The sequence below is a fragment of the Scyliorhinus canicula genome, chromosome 6, assembly GCF_902713615.1.
Source record: "Scyliorhinus canicula chromosome 6, sScyCan1.1, whole genome shotgun sequence".
NCBI lineage: Eukaryota > Metazoa > Chordata > Chondrichthyes > Carcharhiniformes > Scyliorhinidae > Scyliorhinus > Scyliorhinus canicula.
The window spans coordinates 122,158,900-122,177,937 of NC_052151.1; the positions used below are offsets into that span (position 1 = coordinate 122,158,900).

A 19,038-nucleotide genomic window follows, 5' to 3' on the forward strand; every position below is an offset into this window, starting at 1 on the left:
ACAGTCTATGACTCGGCTATGGACTTACTTAAAGGACATTTCATTTTTTCATTTCATACGGCCGGTGAACCAAGTCTATGCTTGCCACTTACTAGCCACGAGGCAGCAAATACCTGGTTAGTCTCTGGACGAATTTTACCGTTCCCTCCTCTTGCTGGGGAGGAACTGCGGCTGCCCACAGGTGTCTGCTGCCGAGCATACCGAACTTCTGATCAGAGACGCCTTCGTTGCAGGTATGCAGTCCTCGCAGATCTGCCAAAGACTTACAGAGAGAGACTTTAAGCCTCACAGAGGCACGGGCCCTCGCCTCCTCCCGAGACGTTGCAAATCGGAACGCTCACGCGTACGCCCCCGACCGCGCGGCGGCCCCCTGGGCAGTGTGGAACACAACCTCTCTCACCCCCACCCGATTCTCCGCAGAGCGTGTTTGGCGTGACACCGGTTATGGGCCACTCTATGCTGCCTGTCTGCCGATTCTTGGCCTGGGAAGGGCCAAGCGGCCGCAGTTAAAATGCTGAGTCCCGCCGGCGTCATTCACACCTGCTTGCAGCCAGCGAGAACTCAGCATGCAAGAGTCGGGTGGCAGCCTGTGGGGGGGAAGGGCGGGCTCCGACCCCGGGGGGGGTCTCCGATGCGACCAGGCCCGTGATCGGGGCCCACCAAACAGCTGGCCGGCCTCTCTGTCCCCTGGCCTCTTTTCTTACGCGCCGGCCCCAGTAGCCCTGCGCCATGTTGCATCGGGGCCAACGCATTGAAGGAGGCCACCGCGCATAGGGGCCAGAATTACTTCTGGGTGCGGTCCGTTCAAGCCATCGTAAAATGCGACAGCGTTTACGACAGTGTGGACACTCTGCTGCGGGATGGGAGAATCCCGCCCTATATGTTAAAGTTTTAAAACTATTGGGATAATTAGATTGATGCGTTTTATAAGGAAGCTAGAAGGGCAGCTCAGGATGGGCGATAAATGCTGGCCTAACCAGGGATGCCCACATCCCGTAAGTGAATAAAAAATAAGCCAGTGATCATAGCTTGAAGTATAACTTCTTTTCAGAATTGCAAGCCAACCATTGTTAACTCAGTTGCAACAATCAAACAGGATATAAAAAGGTATCAATTCAGTACAGAAATGGACAAAGGCCCAGTTGCTGAAACAGGAAGGAGGAGAGGAGAATGGTCTGTGTAAATCCCAAATGGGAGACGAGACAATGAGATGAACTGACAAATTGAACACTCTCTTTTCATTCCTAACTTATTCAATTAAGTGCAAAATTTAAATGTATAATTTCCTCTCAGCAACCTGGTCTATGTTCTTGTCAACCAATAGCACTGAAAACAAATTAGTTTGTCATTCATCTCATTGCTGTTTGGGGGTTCTTGCTGGCTGTTATGTTTGCCTCCATAACAATAACCCATGGGCTCCTAGGTAATTCATTGTTCAAAGTGCTTGGGGATGTTTCTGAGAGATGTGACAAGTAACTATAAAAAAAGTCCTTTTTTCTGCAATTCTGCATTATAATTGTAATAGTTTTTCTTGCTCTTAATGCTTTATTCTAAGTAATATTTCATTAAACTGCAATTTGTAACAGATGGGTTTCATTCACCATGCTGGTTTATTACTTCATCTAAAATAAATTGAATTAACCAGGAATAATCAACCATTGTATTAATTTAATGTATCCAGCATCTTTACTAGTTGTTTCGACAGGATTGTGATTTGCAAAATAACCATTGGCACAATTACGATGCACATAGTGTGAAAAACAGATTTGGGATGAGGGAGCGGTTAAGCCGCATAGCAGCATAGCACATTAATGGTGTAATGTGCTGTGTCACTGAATGGTTATGAACCAAACTGGTGCCTTTTTGATTTCCCACTCAGTAAATTCCAGAATATTGGGGAAGTGCAAGGTGAAAGCTAAGAATGTCTCACTGGAAGACAGGGAAAATCAATGATCTTGTCCACTTTGTCTGCTTTCACACACTCTACAATGCTTGTTCAATAGTAGATTACTTAGCTACCCACCCTGTCCTGAGGAATGATGTATGCTGCAACGATGCCAAAACAAAGGAGAAACGATTTACTTGTTATGGCAATGGCACGGTAGAAAATTATCCTGGACCAGAAGGTGGTCGGTTCAAGACCCATCTAGGAAGTTCACAGTTGTGTTCAATCCTGACAGCACGGGGCAGCAGGGTAGCATGGTGGTTAGCGTCAATGCTTCACAGCTCCAGGGTCCCAGGTTCAGTTCCCGGCTGGGTCACTGTCTGTGCGGAGTCTGCTCGTCCTCCCCGTGTGTGCGTGGGTTTCCTCCGGGTGCTCCGGTTTCCTCCCACAGTCCAAAGATGTGCGGGTTAGGTGGATTGGCCATGATAAATTGCCGCTTAGTGTCCTAAAAAGTAAGGTTAAGGGGGGGTTGTTGGGTTACGGGTATAGGGTGGATACGTGGGTTTGAGTAGGGTGATCATTGCTCGGCACAACATCGAGTTCTGTGCTGTTCTGTTCTATGTTCTATCACAATTTAGGTGCTGTGAATGGTTTAAAGCATTATTTCTCCCCAGGGAGCCAATATAAATTAGACATGGTAATTAATTGGATTTTGGGGGGTTATAGGTCTTCAAATAATTACAGAAAGATAAAGGATAAAAAGCCAACATATCCTTTGAAATATCTGATTGATGATTTTGCAGTACCACCAATCATACTTAACACAAGACAACAATTGATAAATATAGGTATACAGCACTACTTTGTGTTAAAGATTTGCAAATGCAATCGCCTCTGCTAAAATTCCATTTAAATGTAGTTGAAATCTTCAGGAGTTCTCTTCACACAATACTGTCATACATTCCAATATTTTTCCAAAATATCTACTAAAGTTTGCAACAGCCTTGCCAGATGAAGGGAGACTGCATATATTAGGAAATGAGAGGGGTAATAATAGGGAACCCCACATGCTTTCTATCTGAGCCGGGAACAGGTGCACCCCTGACACTTGTTCTAAATCCAGATGAACTGCTAATAGTTTTCCCTTTATAACAATATGATTAAGTCACACTGCTGGAGACAGCTCTACAGTCTGCTGCTTTTCAACCTTGACTGAAGGAGAGGCCATATGGGAACATTGGGTTATAGGGATTAATGTCAATAATAAATGTTTTAAATTTAATGTACAAAAATAGACAATTTTAAAGTTGTATTAAATATTGTTTCACAGTTGCATTAGTAGATTGTTGTTAATCATCACAAAATCTTCTAAACTTCCAAAGAGACTACTTGAAATCAAGGTTAAAACGATAACTATTAAATTTGACTGATTGTGTTCAAGAACTAATAATCTGTGAACATCCTCTTGTTTCTCCAGTGTATTACCTGAAGAGCCTCCAGAAATCGAAAAGAGCCCAGCCTCCTCCCTCTTGGGACAAGACAAAAGCTTGAATTGTGCAGCAATTCTTGGTATTCAAACCTGCAGAGACAAAATAAATAAATGCACATAAATCCACTATTTCAACCAAAAAATGTTTTAAAAATCATGACCACAATTTTCATTGTATTCCTTTTTCTTGGAGAACAACAAAATAGACCTTGCTTGTTTCTACTACAACAACTTTGCTTTTAAATAAATCTTAATCAATGACTGATGTATGATGCAGAATGATTTCCTCTCATTATCTCCATGTTAAATATATGGAGGACAAGCCTTTCAATTTTGACCGGGTCGGTGAGAGGTGGGGGAGGAGTAAAATGGATAGTAGAGGCTCAGTCACCAATTAAACAAGCCGCCTGATTAATTTCAGTGGTAATTTCAGAGGCCAGTCCGTCTTTGTCCATATTGTGTCTCCCAAAGTTAGCCAGGGGGCTTTGGGTTGGCTGCCAAATGGCCGTGATATTGGCAGTCTGCCTGTAGCACCTGCCCAACATAGCAATCAGGAAGCCCAAACCATTTTCAGATTTGGGCACCATTATAATTTTCTCAATGAGTCATGTGTGCCACATGTAGAGAGGGGGCTGAACAGAGCGGACAGAATTGGCCTGAAGTGATTTGCCCCGGGTGACATATCAATTTCAAGGCAAATCTTGGTGCTGGCAATAATCACCAGTGCAGGAAAGGGCAGGAAGGGAATCTTGTTCTCCTCCTCATTGAGGCCAATTAAACATGTTAAAAAGCTAATTCAGAGTTTGTTGAAGTGGGAGTGTGGAATACTTAAAGGATGCATGAGTTGCAGAAGCTTTCCATTTCTGAACAACTGAGGGGAGTCGGGGTACACAGTGGGATGTCAGGGCACCATTTCGGCCCTATAAGAGGGCCAGGGGGGGCAATGAGGGATTGAGCACTTTTAAGAAGTTGCCCCCTTAACATTACACAGAAGGAAATGAGAGCAGGCGCAGTATCCAGTTTTTGAACAGGGGCAGTAACTCCCTGGCATCATGGGGGCAATAGGGCAGGGAGGAAGGTGCCCAAAGACAATTCAGTGGCCACTATTCCAGAAGGAAGGCTCCAACTTGTAATAGGCACAATTTTCAGACTTTTGGCCCTGTAGTGATAAGGGGCAACACCCTTATCCAGGCCTCAGGAGAGGAAAAAGGGAAGAGAGGCAATAGAAGTCAAACCATCAACACAGGATTGACTGCGGAAAATTGATCCACCTGGAAAGGACCGAGAACCAGTGTGACAGATGACTGATTCTGCAGGCAGATGGTCACAGAGAACTAAGGCCTTCACACCAAGGACATGTCTTTTTGCAACACTGGTCACCATGCTCTTCCAGTAGCCATCAAAACCAATGTGGCCAAATGCATCTTAATTTCTGGCTCCTTCCAAGGATCAGCTGCAGACATTAGTGCACCACATGATAACAAAAGTTAGATGCAGGAGTGGACCTCATGGCCCGCAAGGCTGCTCCACCATTCAATATTATCATAGCTGATCTCTGGCTTCAACTTCACCTTCCAAATATCCTTCCCACTTCCCATATGAGTTCCTTGTTCAGTCACACATAAGTCTCTCTGGACAGCTCTGATTACTCCATTTATACTTTTTGCTTCCTGTTCAGCAGCTAATCTTTTACCTATCTTAATATATTACCCCAAACTTGATCATTAACTCTTATCTTGCCTCTTAACCTTTTGTCTGCCACCTATTTGAATGCCTTTTGGAATTCCAGGTATTACTGGTTCATCGACCTTACTAGTTATATCCTCAAAAACTTTAATAAATTCGTCAAACACAATTTCCCTTCCAGTAAACCATGCTGACTTTGATAATACTATGCTGTCATGAGTACATTGTTGAGACTTTCTTAAAAATATTTTCAGCACCTTCCCAATGATTGATGTTAGGCCTGGACACTATTTCCCTGTTTTCACTCTTACTCCTTTCTTGAATAATGCTGTCTCATTGGGTATCATTCCAGAATCGAGGGCATTTTGGAGAATCAAAGCCAGAGGATCTATCTGTGCAGCTATCTCTTTTAGAACTGAAGATGTGGGCCGTCAGGTTCTGGTGATTTGTTGGATTTTAGTCCCTTAAGTTTCTCCGGTATTTTTGCTCTGCTGATGAAAACTTTCTTATTTTTTTTAACATCTATGTTATCATCTATTTCTGGTATACAACACCAACTGCATATTGCTGGCGACTGAAGCCCTCTTTGCCAGATTTGGACAGTCATTCAGTTAATGACAGACACAGCCTCGCAGCGAGATAAAGAAGTGGGTTTTATCATTGAATTTACAGTGCAGGAGGCCATTCAGCCCATCGAGGCTGCACCAGCTCTTGAAAAGAGCACCCTACCCAAGGTCAACAACTCCACCCTATCCCCATAACCCAGTAACCCCACCAAACACTAAGGGCAATTTTGGACACTAAGGGCGATTTATCATGGCCAATCCACCTAACCTGCACATCTTTGGACTGTGGGAGGAAACCGGAGCGCCCGGAGGAAACCCACGCACATACGGGGAGGATGTGCAGACTCCGCACAGACAGTGACCCAAGCCGGGAATTGAACCTGGGACCCTCGAGCTGTGAAGCAATTATGCTATCCACAATGCTACCGTTTTGCCTCTATTGCTAGATTGTCCCAAGTGCAGGGTATCATCAATTGCACCTAATGGCCTGCATTACATCAACTGACCAGCTAACAGTGACCAAGAAAAAGGTGTTCTACTCGTTCAATGTCCAACTTGTCTGCAGCCGCAACAAGAGTTCCCCGCTGGTGCGTTAGCCGTGACTCAGTAGGTACCACTCTCGCTTCAAAGTCGCAAGGTTTCAGGTTCATGTTCCGCTCCAGATTTTGAGGACAAAAATCTGGCTTGAAATCCCACTGCAGTACAGGGTGGGGGGGGGGGGGGGGGGGGGGGGGGCTGCATTTGTGGAGGTAATATTTCAAATGAGATGCCAATGAGGGCCCATTTGCCTGCTCAGCAGATGTAAAAATCCCATGCCAACATTTTGGAATCCCTGGCATCCTGGCTAATATTTATCACTGAAACAACCTAACAAAATAAAGGTAATACGGTCACTATCACTTTGCTGTTTATGGAGGTTTGCTCTGTGGAAATTTGCTGCTGGGTTTCCCACATTCCAACAGTGACGACACTTCATTGGCTGTAAAATGCGTTGAGATGTTCGGTGGTCATATAAATGCTTTTTTTAATGTGTGCACTCAGGTTTCTGGCAGCTGGTGTAACTCCTTCATCCCAATCTGCCTCAGATATTTACTCCAACCCCCAAACTGCATAGATGGATCCGAGGGGACAAGGGAAATCCCTGAGGAAATGGTTATTCAACCGTCTACGGGAGCCCCAGACAGAGGCACAGAAGTGATACAACTAATGGCACCTTCTCATCTGAACAGTCATTGAGGAGGTCATTGGACTACTGAAGATGCATTCCAGTAGCTGGAGTGACCAGGTGTTGCCTTCTAGTACTCTCCTATAAAGGTCTTGTTCGTTATGATGGTCTGCTGCGCTCTCCAGAGAGGACGGTGAGGTCCTGAAGGGAACTTGCTCACCGCGGGAGGAGTAAGTGCAGAAGGTGAGAGAGGAGAAAAAATTGGAGGCGGACAGATGACACAGAACAGAGGTGTGCTTCTCTACTACGGACGAGGTGACCTGCTCCTGTCACCCTCTGAGAAGTATACCTCACTTTGTTCTCTTCTGGCCTCCAATATTAGATCCAGATTGGCATCAATGAAGCGACAGGCAGTCCTCCCCTGGATTCCAGGTTTGCGGCCCCCCTGTGATATCTCACTTCCCTCTTCTGAAGTGGAAGACTTTGGCACAATCAACAGATCTCTTCCTCAGGACAACCAGCTCACCACCGTGAAAATCTGAACTTCAATTAGTTTCCTACCAAAGACAGATTTCTGACCCCAAAACAGAGATGGTTCCTGTGTCCTGTCTCCATGATGAAAATTCAGACCATGGTGCCTCTTTGGGAGCAATAAGGAAAGAAAATGGTCGCTCTTCCAGCTGGCTGGCAGGTAAAGTTCAATGGGGAGAGGTGAGCGGGGGTTGGAAAGGTTAGGTGGGTTAGGTGGATTGGCCATGCTAAATTGCCCATAGTGTCCTAATAAAAGTAAGGTTAGGGGGGGGGGGGGTTGTTGGGTTACGGGTATAGGGTGGATACGTGGGTTTGAGTAGGGTGATCATGGCTCGGCACAACATTGAGGGCCGAAGGGCCTGTTCTGTGCGTGACTGTTCCATGTTCTATGTTAATACAAGGTGGGCCACCAGCAAATTGAAATAATTTTTGAGGGGCTCATTGGAGCTCCTACGGGCTCCGAGAAAGGTCATTCAAAAAACTGGAGAGGCCTTTAATGCTCCTTTGAAGATCCATAAGTGAAGCCTCTCAATGCCTGCACAAATGGAACGGGCATGTATCATGCAAATTGCCTACGACTCCAATCAGGCTTGTACAACAGGTGTTGCACCACTATTTCCAAATGTAAGTTGCCTTCTGCCTGTTTTTGAGCAGGAGTGGTTGGTGCCTAATTGGAGTTATGTCTGAAAGTTGACTCAAGCAGATAGATCAATGCACAAGGTCCCCACAAAACCTTCAACTGCTGGCCATACGTTTATACAATTGGGAAACAGGCGGCAGGTAGTTGAAAGTTTTGCCTGTGATGATTTAAATCCTAATGGAATCACTTTCTGTCATCTTCCTTTGGCAGTGGAGCAAGTATATCTTTCATTTATTTACACATAACTATGTATGTATCAGTTTTTAGATTTATAATCTGCAGTGAAAAAACACTGTTGTAAACATTAATGCTTCCTCAGCCATCATCATTTGAGGCAAACAGAAGGAAAATGCTCCCTCTTGTTATTAATTAACAAAATTACCCTTTAGTTTGAGTCCTTTCATGATCACACTGCCATTTCTGGAGAATTAATTTGTTGTCAAAAGTGGAGAGGAATCTTTGTTTAAGAGTCATTTGAAAAACATGGACTGGACTTTGGAAAGCAAACTACTAATGAAAAGCATTATTGTGAATGAAGATTTTAAAAGTTGTTTATTGGAAGTGGAGTTTGGAAACTCTCATGTGACAATCATTTGGGGGATTCCGAGGAGAAATCCACAGACATTCATTCGAGGCTCTGAGTGGAGAGCGCATTTGACCGCAGCCATCTTGTGTTACCAAGACCATTGTAATTTAAGATATACTTTGTAATCCACGTTAATCTTAAAATCTCAGTATATTAAAGATAAGGGGGAGTAAAGAGGTATAGTATCATAATCCAATCTTTGCATGTTTCATAAATGTTTTTTCCTTGCTGTTAAAACTAATTGGTGACCCTGTAACTGTTCTTCCATAATTTATAAAAGAAAATGTAAAGGTCCTGGGACCGGATTCTCCGTTTCTGAGTCTAAGTGTTGATGCCAATGGAGAATCTGTAGACTTTCACGCCAGAAAGATCGACGCCGCATGTGCACTGACTCTGCTACCGGTGAGGGGCTAGCATCGATGCGATGTAGAACACCATCGAATCTCAAGGAAAACGGTGCGGGAATTGCCCGGTCCAGGATGGACAGTCGCAGGGCTGACAAGTTGCAGCCGCGCTTAAACAATACAACCCCCACACACATACTGATCGGGGCCGAAAAGATGGGACAGGTTGTGCTGGAGCGCCCAGCTGATGGGTCGGCTGGGGCCAGAGGGCACCCAGGGGGGTGCCACCTATACGACCCAAGGAACCAGGTTTAAAGCGGGCTGTCAGTGACATCCGCAGCTGCATGGCTGCCTTGCCGGCTGCAGTAATAGTGTTGTGTTCCATCCACCCCGACCCCACAGCCCACCTACTGGCCACCCCTACTACTCCCCCAGGCCAGCGGTACGGCTGTCGGCGAAGTATGGCGGCGCTGGACACTGTCCGTACACCCTCTCTCCGCAGCCGCCACGCCAGGCTTACGATTTGTGAGCACACGTGGACTGTGCTGTCAGGAACCCGGCCCATCGGAGGTGGAGAATCGCGGGTGGGCCCACTAATAAAATCTGAACGATGTTACTGCGTGCGGCATGCGTCGCATCAATGGCGTTTTTGAGGAGGTGGAGCATTGCGATTCGGCGTCAAACCGGTGGACCCCAATTTTGGCGTCGACTAACAAAGAATCCCGCCCCTGGTCTTTTGAGCCAGGGTTTCATTCCGGAATGTTCCCGTCCCGTTATACTATCAACTGGGATCAGAACACTTCAAATGGTAAAACCAGAAGAACCCATCCTGTTGATTCCCTTAGTTCCTATGTTTTTAATTTTGTATTTATTGTTTTTGATTCATGGATTGTTAATAGAGACATACTTCTTGACTTAAAGGTAAGGAACTCAAAGTGTCAAGATAGTACACTATGTCATAACGTTTTGTATTTTGGGCAGAAAAATCTGGAATCAATGGCACTCAAGAGATTGGAGCGGTTTGTTTCCATTGGTTGGTTAGTGGCCAAATGGATTGAATCATAGAATCCCTACAGTGCAGAAGGAGACTATTCAGCCCATCAATCTGCACAGACCTTCCAAAAGAGCACATACCTGGGCTCCTGGCCCACTCCTCTATCCTATTTCCATAACCTCACCTATCCTTTGGACACTAAGGGGCACATTTATATGGCCAAACCACCTAAACTGCACATCTTTGGATTGTGGGAGGAAACCAGAGCACCCGGAGGAAACTCCCAGAGACATGGGGAGAACATGCAAACTATACACAGACGGTCACTCAAAGTTGGAATTGAACTCGGTCCCTGACACAGTGAGGCAGCAGTGCTAACTGTTGTGCCACCATGCCGCCCACAATTTCCCAGGGACAGTATTCTTCCCGATAACCAAGAGCAATTTGGTTCATGTCAGGTGGGGTTTTGGAGAGAACCCAGAAGAAGCAAATGGACCCTCAAGGTGGAAGCAGCTCTTTATTTGTGCTCTGCTGCCTCCTGTCTGAAGGCAGAGCTTCAAGATTTTGAAAGAAGAAGCTTTCTCTCTCTCGACTGCCTGCTATTTCTTTGAGTCTACAGTGAAAACTATTACAAGCTGAAAGAAAAGATAACATCATTTTGAAACTCTAGATGAAGAAAAATAATAACTGGAAGATGTCCATCTGAAACAAAGATTCTTAACCTTTTACTTCCGTCACTATTTTACACCCCTCTGTGTTTGTCTGTCTGTGTGTGTACAGAGGGTGGGGTGAGTTAAAAGGGCATGGCTTTAAAGATTAGATAGTAGTTAACCAGTTGTATTTGTTGCCTTTTTAATTATTGTTACTGTTAATAATAAAAAGTTAATGGTGTCTAAATTTACAAACCTAGTGACTGTAGTTCTTGGGCAGCCGAGACCGCGGGTATTTTAAAATAAAAGTTAATTTCAACCGTGTTGTGACTCCTGGTGGGGCTGGAATTGACTGTGCACGGGCCCAGGGTGTCAACAAAACAAACAAAATATTTGCACTTGCAGAGGCAACGCACAGTCTCTCACAGTTCATGTTGTGTGTAATCAGCGTGCACTTCACTTCACATGTCTTGGCTTTATGGATGGACCACTTCAGTCACACTAGTACAAAAAAACTACCCAAGCTTAAATCAGCAGAATGTGGACAATCCTGCGTGTGGGTTAAGGTCAACAAAATATTTTGTGTGCCACTCTCAGAACTCAAGATGGGTCGCGCATGGTCCCTGGGCTACAGGTTACCTACCACTGGTCTATACAAACAAAGTAAAAGGTATCTGTGCTATTGATGATCAATGTGAAAATGACTATGTTTGACGGGTTCATACGTTTTACTGCAGGTAAATTATTTAATGGGTTAATATTTATTCTTTATGTCAGAGATACTGTGCATAATTGAATGAACTGCGAATAATAAAAGTATATTGTGAGTTAAGGAAGATCTTGCAGGAAATCATGTGGCAGCATAAGTTCTGCCAAATAACACCCTGAAGAATGGAAACCTTAAAAATGATGGGATTATCACATTTTTTTCAGCCATTGCTTGACATTTATTATCATGGAATAAGGATTCTGAACTTTTGGCATCCCTAAAGAAAATCACATTTTTTTGCAGCGTAAGGCATTGTGAAAGAAAGTTGAAATGACCTAATTGTAGCATTGAGGATTTTGAAAGAAATTATGATGCTGAGCTAGGCAAATTGATCATCATGCCAGAAGTTTTAAGTATCAGGGAAAAGAAGTTTAAAAAGTAGGACTAGCTAGGAAGCTAGTTGGGTACATTTTTACATGAGAGGTATTGGACATGTGGAGCAAGTTACCAGGCAAGGGCACTGAAGAAAAGGGTATAGATGAGTTCAAGTCCCAAGCACTTGTGTTTCTGAAGAGCAATTGAACTCGCTGGGCAGCAAAATGGGGTTGAATTCAAACAGAAGGGATAGGCTTATTGAACCTAATGGCCTGTTCTTAAACATTATAATGTGCTTATAATGTTCAACCCAGAAATCCACTCAAAATAATTAAATAAAGTGAGACCCTTGCATTAGAAAATATATGATTATCATAGGTTCTCTTAGTTAAATGATTGGACAAAAAGGTTGATTATCCTGTCTTGTGGAGAGTGATAGTGGTCTCTGCTCGGAATTTAAAATCCTGTATTAAGCATTAAATTGACATATGAACAGAATTGCAAATGATGCAGAAATGATGCACAAGAGATTAGCGTGTGAAATTAAAGCACATGGGATTAGGGGTAGTATATCGACATGGATAGAAAACTGGTTGGCAGACAGGAAAAAAAAAAGAGGAGGAATTAATGGGTCTTTTTGAAATTGGCAGCAGTGACTAGTGGGGTACCTCAGGGATTAATGCTAGGACCCCAGATATTCACAACATATATTAATGATTTAGATGAGGGAACAAAATGTAATATCTCCAAATTTGCAGATGACACAAAGTTGGGTGGGAGGCTGAGCTGTGAGGAGGGTGCAGAGATCCTTTAGTGTGATTTGAAGAAATGAGTGAGTGGGCAAATGTATCGCAGATGCAGTAGCACTTTGGAAGAAAAATAGGAATGACCTTAAATTAGGAGAGGGAAATGTGCAACAAGAAGTGTGTGTACACCAGTCACTGAAGGTAAGCATACAGGTATAGCGGGCGCTAGAGAAGGCAAATGATATGCTGGCCTTCATTGCGAGAGGATTTGGGTACAGGAATGTCTTGCTGTAATTATACAGGACCTTGGTGAGGCCACACCTGGGATATTGTGTGCAGTTTGTCTCCTTATCTGAGGAAGAATGTTCTTGCTATGGAGGGAGTGCAGGAAAGGTTTACCAGACTGATTCCTGGGATGGCGGTACTGGCATATGAGGAGAGATTGAGTCAGTTAGGATAGTATTTGCTGGAGTTCACTGAAGCTTGAAGAATGAGGGGGGATATCATAGAGACCTATTAAATTCTAACAGGACTAGACAGGGTAGATGCAAGAAGGATGATCCCAAAGGTGGGGATGTCCAGAACCAAGGGTCACAGTCTGAGGATACGGGGTAGACCATTTAGGACAGAGATGAGAAATTTCGTCACACAGAGAGTGGTCGGCCTGTGAAATTTGTTACTATAGAAAGTAGTTGAGGGCAAAACGTATGTTTTCAAGAAGCAGTTAGATATAGTACTTGGGGTGAAGGGGATCAAAGAATTTGGGGAGAAGGCAGGATTAAGCTATCGAGTTGGATGATCAGCCATGATCATAATAAATGGCCTCCTCCTGCTCCTGTTTTTTATGTTTCCAAATGTCACAGCTACATATGAACTGGGAATGGGTAAGTCTTCCTGAAAAGATATTGATATATTGTCTCCAAAAAAGACTTAAGATCTATAAGGATGCCATTTTCAACTCCAGAAGTGCTGTGTACGATAACTTTGAAACCCCACCAACATATCTCCACTGTTCTCCAGCTGGGTGGGACTGCACATGCCTGGTTCCATTCCTGTCCATCTAATTGTAGCCAGAGAATCACCTGGAAGGACTTCTCCTTCTCCAAAACCTCTGCTGTTCCTCCTTGGCTACCTTTGATTTCGAACAACAACGAGTCAGAATACAGGAGGGAGATAGAGAACCTAGTGGAGTGGTGTAATGACAACAATCTCTCCCTCAATACCAGAAAAACTAAAGAAGAGCTGGTCATCGACTTCAGGAAGCAAAGTACTCCACACACCCCTGTCTGTATCAACGGTGTCGCGGTGGCAATGTTTGACAGCTTCAAATTCCTAGGTGTGCACATCCCTGAAAAATCTGTCCTGGTCCACCCATGTCGACGCTACCACCAAGAAAGCAAAACAGCGACTATACTTCCTTAGGCAAGTAAGGAAATTCAGCATGTCCACACTGAATCTTACCAACTTTTACAGGTGCACCACAGAAAGCATCCTATCTGGTTACATCACAGCCTGGTATGGTAACTGCTCGGCCAAAGACCGCAAGAAACTTCAGACAGTCGTGAACATAGCCCAGTCCATCACACGAACCCGCCACCTATCCATTGACTCTATCTTCACCTCCCGCTGCCTGGGGAAAGCGGGCAGCATAAGCAAAGACTCCACCCACCCCCCACCCGGCTTACTCACTCTTCCATCTTCTTCCTTCGGTCAGGAGATACAAAAGTCTGAGAATACGCACAAAAAGATTCAAAAACAGCTTCTTCCCCGTTGTTACCAGACTCCTATACGACCCTCTTATGGACTGACCTGATTACTACTACACTGCTGTGTGCTTCACCCGATGCCGGGGTCTAGGTATTTACTTTTTTTTAAATAATCTTTTATTGAGGTATTTGAAAATTTTATAACAGTAACATAAACACTGACATCAACATGGTTTAAAAAAAAACATTCCCCACCCAGTCCAATCTTCATGCACCTCAACCATACAACAACAATCCGTCCCCCCCTCCCACCTTGGAATACTGCATCTGCTGACATTTTAATTTTCCCCGAGAAAGTTGACGAATGGCTGCCACCTCCGGGTGAACCCTAACATTGACCCTCTAAAGGCAAACCTTATTTTTTCGAGACTGAGAAACCCAGCCATGTCACTAACCCAGGTCTCTACACTCGGGGGCTTCAAGTCCCTCCACATTAACAAGATCCATGTCCAGGCTACCAGGGAGGCAAAGGCCAAGACGTCGGCCTCTTTCGCCCCCTGAAATCTCGGCTCTTCCGAAACTCCAAAGATCGCTACCTCCAGACTCAGCACCACCCGTGTTTTTAGCACCGTGGACATTGCCTCAGCAAAATCCTGCCAAAACCCTCTAAGCTTCGGGCATGCCCAAAACATGTGGACATGATTTGCTGGGCTTCCCGCGCACCTCACACACCTATCCTCTACCCCGAAAAACGTGCTCATCCTAGCCACTGTCATGTGTGCCCGGTGGACTACCTTAAATTGTATCAGGCTAAGCCTGGAACATGATGAGGAGGCATTAACCCTGCTTAGGGCATCCACCCATAGACCCGCCTCTATCTCTCCTCCTAGCTCGTCCTCCCACTTGCCCTTAAGCTCCTCCACCGGAGTTTCCTCCGCCTCCGAAAGCTCCTGGTAAATATACGATACCTTCCCCTCTCCCACCCAGGTACTGAAAACTACTCTATCCTGTATCCCCCGTGGCGGCAGCAGCGGAAAGGCCGCAATCTGCTTTCTCAGGAGGTCTCGCACCTGCAAATACCTAAAACCATTCCCTGCTGTCAATTTAAATTAATCCTCCATAGCTTGCAAGCTGGGAAAGCTCCCGTCCATAAATAGATCCCCCATCCTTCTAATGCCTGCCTTCTAATATCGGGCCGGCGAGAATGGCAGACGTGCCATTACCAGTGCCCCCAAACTTGCCGCCTCCATCTGCTCCCATGCCTCCCCCCTCCCCCCACTAGAACATAGAACATACAGTGCAGAAGGAGGCCATTCGGCCCATCGAGTCTGCACCGACCGACTTAAGGCCTCACTTCCACCCTATCCCCGTAACCAAATAACCCTTCCTAACCTTTTTTGGTCACTAAGGGCAATTTATCATGGCCAATCCACCTGACCTGCATGTCTTTGGACTGTGGGAGGAAACCGGAGCACCCGGAGGAAACCCAAGCAGACACGGGGAGAATGTGCAAACTCCGCACAGACAGTGACCCAGCAGGGAATCGAACCAGGGACCCTGGCGCTGTGAAGCCACAGTGCTATCCACTTGAGCTACCGTGCTGCCCATAATAATCGCTTATTGTCACAATTAGGCTTCAATGAAGTTACTGTGAAAAGCCCCTAGTCGCCACATTCCGGCACCTGTTTGGGGAGGCCAGTACGGGAATTGAACCCCTGCATTGCTGGCATTTTTCTGCATTGCAAGCCAGCTATTTAGCCCACTGTGCTAAACTAGCTGCTCTACCCACTCCTAATCATGGCTATATTCGCCGCCCAGTAGTAATTGCAGAAGTTCGGCAGCACCAACCTGCCTTCCCCCGACTGCGCTCCAGCAGCACTTTCTTCATTCGTGGGGTTTTACTCGCCCACACAAAGCCCAAAATAATCTTATTCACCTGCTTGAAAAAGGCCTTTGGGATGAAGATGGGGAGGCACTGAAAGACAAACAGAAATCTGGGCAGGACCGTCATTTTCACGGTCTGTACCCTCCCCACCAGTGATAGCGGGAGCATGTCCCATCTCTTAAAGTCCCCTTCCACTTGTTCTACCAACCGGGATAGGTTTAACTTGTGTAGTGCTCCCATTCTTGGGCTACGGTTTCCCAAATATCGAAAGCTCTTCCCTAACATTCTAAGCGGCAGCTCTCCCAGTCTCTTCTCCTGTCCTCTTGCCAGGATCGCAAACATCTCGTTTTTCCCCATGTTCAATTTATACCCCAAAAAATTGCCAAATTCCCCCAAGATTCGCATTACTTCCCCCATCCCCTCCAACGGGTCTGAAATGTACAAGGGCAGGTCATCTGCGTAGAGTGAGACCCGGTGCACCATTCCGCTCCGAATCAGCCCTTTCCAGTTCCTAGAGGCTCTTAACGCCATAGCCAATGGCTCTATGGCCAGAGCAAACAGTAACGGGGAGAGGAGGCACCCTTGCCTCGTCCCGCGGTGTAGTTTAAAATACCCCGACCTCAGCCGGTTCGTACGCATTCTCACTACTGGTGCCTGATAGAGCAACTGCACCCAGTCAATGAAGCCCTCACCAAACCCAAACCTTCCCAGCACCTCCCACAGGTAACTCCACTCCAGCTGATCAAAAGCCTTCTCCGCATCCATCGCCACCACCATCTCCATCTCCTCTCTTTCTGAGGGCATCATAATAACATTTAGAAGTCTTTGAACATTGGCCTCGAGTTGCCTGCCCTTAACAAATCCCGTTTGGTCTTCCCCTATCACCCCCGGGACACAGTCCTCTATCCTTGTGACCAGTATCTTAGCCAGCAGTATGGCATCCACATTCAATAGAGAAATCGGCCTGTATGACGCGCATTGCTCCGGATCCTTCTCCCGTTTCAGGATCAATGAAATCGAGGCCTGCAACATTGTTGGGGGGAGGACTCCCTTCTCTCTTGCTACGTTAAATGGCCTCACCAGCAGTGGGCTCAATATCTCTGAAAACTTCTTACAGAATTCCACCGGATAGCCTTCAGGCCCCGGGGCCTTGCCTTACTGCATGCCCTCCAACCCCTTGATTATTTCCTCAATCTCAATTGGGGCTCCCAGCCCTTCCACCAGGTCCTCCTCCACCTTCGGGAACCTCAACTGATCCAGAAACTGCCTCATCCCCTCCACCCCTGCTGGGTGTTGCAACTCATATAATTTACTATAGAAGTCCTTAAACACCTTGTTTACCCCCGCTGGGTCCAGGACAGTATTACCGTCTCTACTCTTTACTTTACCTATCTCCCTAGCCGCCTCTCTTTTCCTGAGACGGTGCGTAAACATTCTGCTTGTCTTTTCCCCGTACTCATAGATCGCCCCCCCCTTGCCTTCCTCAACTGTTCCACTGCTTTCTCTGTGGTCAACAGCCCAAACTCCATCTGTAACCTCCGCCGCTCCCTCAGTAGCCCCACGTCCGGGGCCTCCGAGCATCTCCTGTCCAACTGGAGTATCTCTTCAACTAACCTGTCCCTCTCAGCCCATTCCACCTTTTCTCTGTGGGCCCGTATCGAGATTAATTCCCCTCTGACTACTGCCTACAAAGCTTCCCAGACCGTCACTGCAGAGACCTCCCCCGTATCATTTGTTTCCAGGTAGTTCTGGATGGACTTGTTAACCCGCCCACAGATCGCTTCATCCGCTAGCAACCCCACATCCAGTCTCCACAGCGGGCGTTGCCCTCGCTCCACACTAACCCGTAGGTCCACCCAGTGCGGGGCATGGTCCGACAATGCAATTGCCGAGTACTCAGTATCCACCACCTTCGGTATTAGCGCCCTTCTCAGAACAAAAAAGTCGATGCGAGAGTATACCTTGTGGACATGTAAAAAAAAGAAAACTCCTTCGTCCTCGGCTGTGAAAACCTCCATGGGTCTACTCCCCCCATCTGTTCCATAAAACCCTTCAATTCCTTTGCCACAGCCAGCCTCCTCCCTGTCCTGGATTTTGACCGGTCCAATTCCGGATCAATGACTGTATTGAAGTCCCCTCCCATGATCAAGTTATGTGACTCTAAATCTGGGACCTTACCTAACACCCGCCTCATAAATTCCACGTCGTCCCATTTCGGAGCTTATATGTTCACAAGTACCACTCGCACTCCCTCCAGCTTCCCACTCACCATTATGTACCTACCCCCCTCGTCTGACACGATTCTCCTTGCCTCGAATGTCACTCGTTTGTTGATCAAGATCGTTGATAAAGACCCCCCTGGTCTTTGAGTCCAGTCTTGAGTGGAACACTTGGCTGACCCACCCCTTCCTCAATATCATCTGGTCTGTAACCTTTAGGTGTGTCTCTTGTAGCATTGCCACGTCTGCCTTCAGCCCCCTCAAATGCGCGAACACACAAGCCCTCTTGATCGGCCCATTCAATCCTCTAACGTTACATGTGATCAGCTTGAACGGGGGGCACCTGCCGACTAGCCATCACCCTTTTTAGGCAAGCCTCGAGCTCGCGCCCTGCGCTTCCTCGAGTCCCCACTCGGGCAGTTGTCTTTCCGACCTCCCATTTGTCCCCCAATAACAGTTCCTCCCCTGTCAGCAAAGCAGCTCCCCCCTCCCCCCCTAGGAACAACACTAGAAACCCAATCCCCCAAATCAAGCTCCAGGTTAACACCTGCTCACCCCCCACTGTGCTTCCGAGAGTCAGCTGACCCATGCTGACTCTATAGCTCCCGCCTCTAGCACCAAGCAGGCTGTCTCCCTATTGTTCTCTCCCCCGACATGAATAAACATTTTAAAAGCATCACATTCCCCAGTAAACAAACATCAGAATAAACAGTGAAGAAACAGTCACTTTAGAAAAATAGTCACCCAAAAAGCAGAACCAAATTCAAAGCCCACCCCCCCTCTAACCAGCTCCCTGCAAGACAAAGCAATCTTTAACCATCCACACAGCCCATTATTTCACATAGAGCTACTTATATTTATA

The 19,038-nt window shown here is 46.1% G+C and overlaps 1 protein-coding gene across 1 annotated transcript in view; it reads right to left on the reverse strand.

The window, feature by feature from the left end:
• Positions 1-19,038, reverse strand: part of LOC119967469 (exostosin-1-like) — an 822,909-nt gene that overhangs the window by 224,001 nt on the left and 579,870 nt on the right. Inside the window, exon 3 of the mRNA XM_038800037.1 lies at positions 3,371-3,464. Coding sequence (XP_038655965.1) covers positions 3,371-3,464 — 94 coding nt within the window. The remainder of the gene's footprint in view (positions 1-3,370; positions 3,465-19,038) is intronic.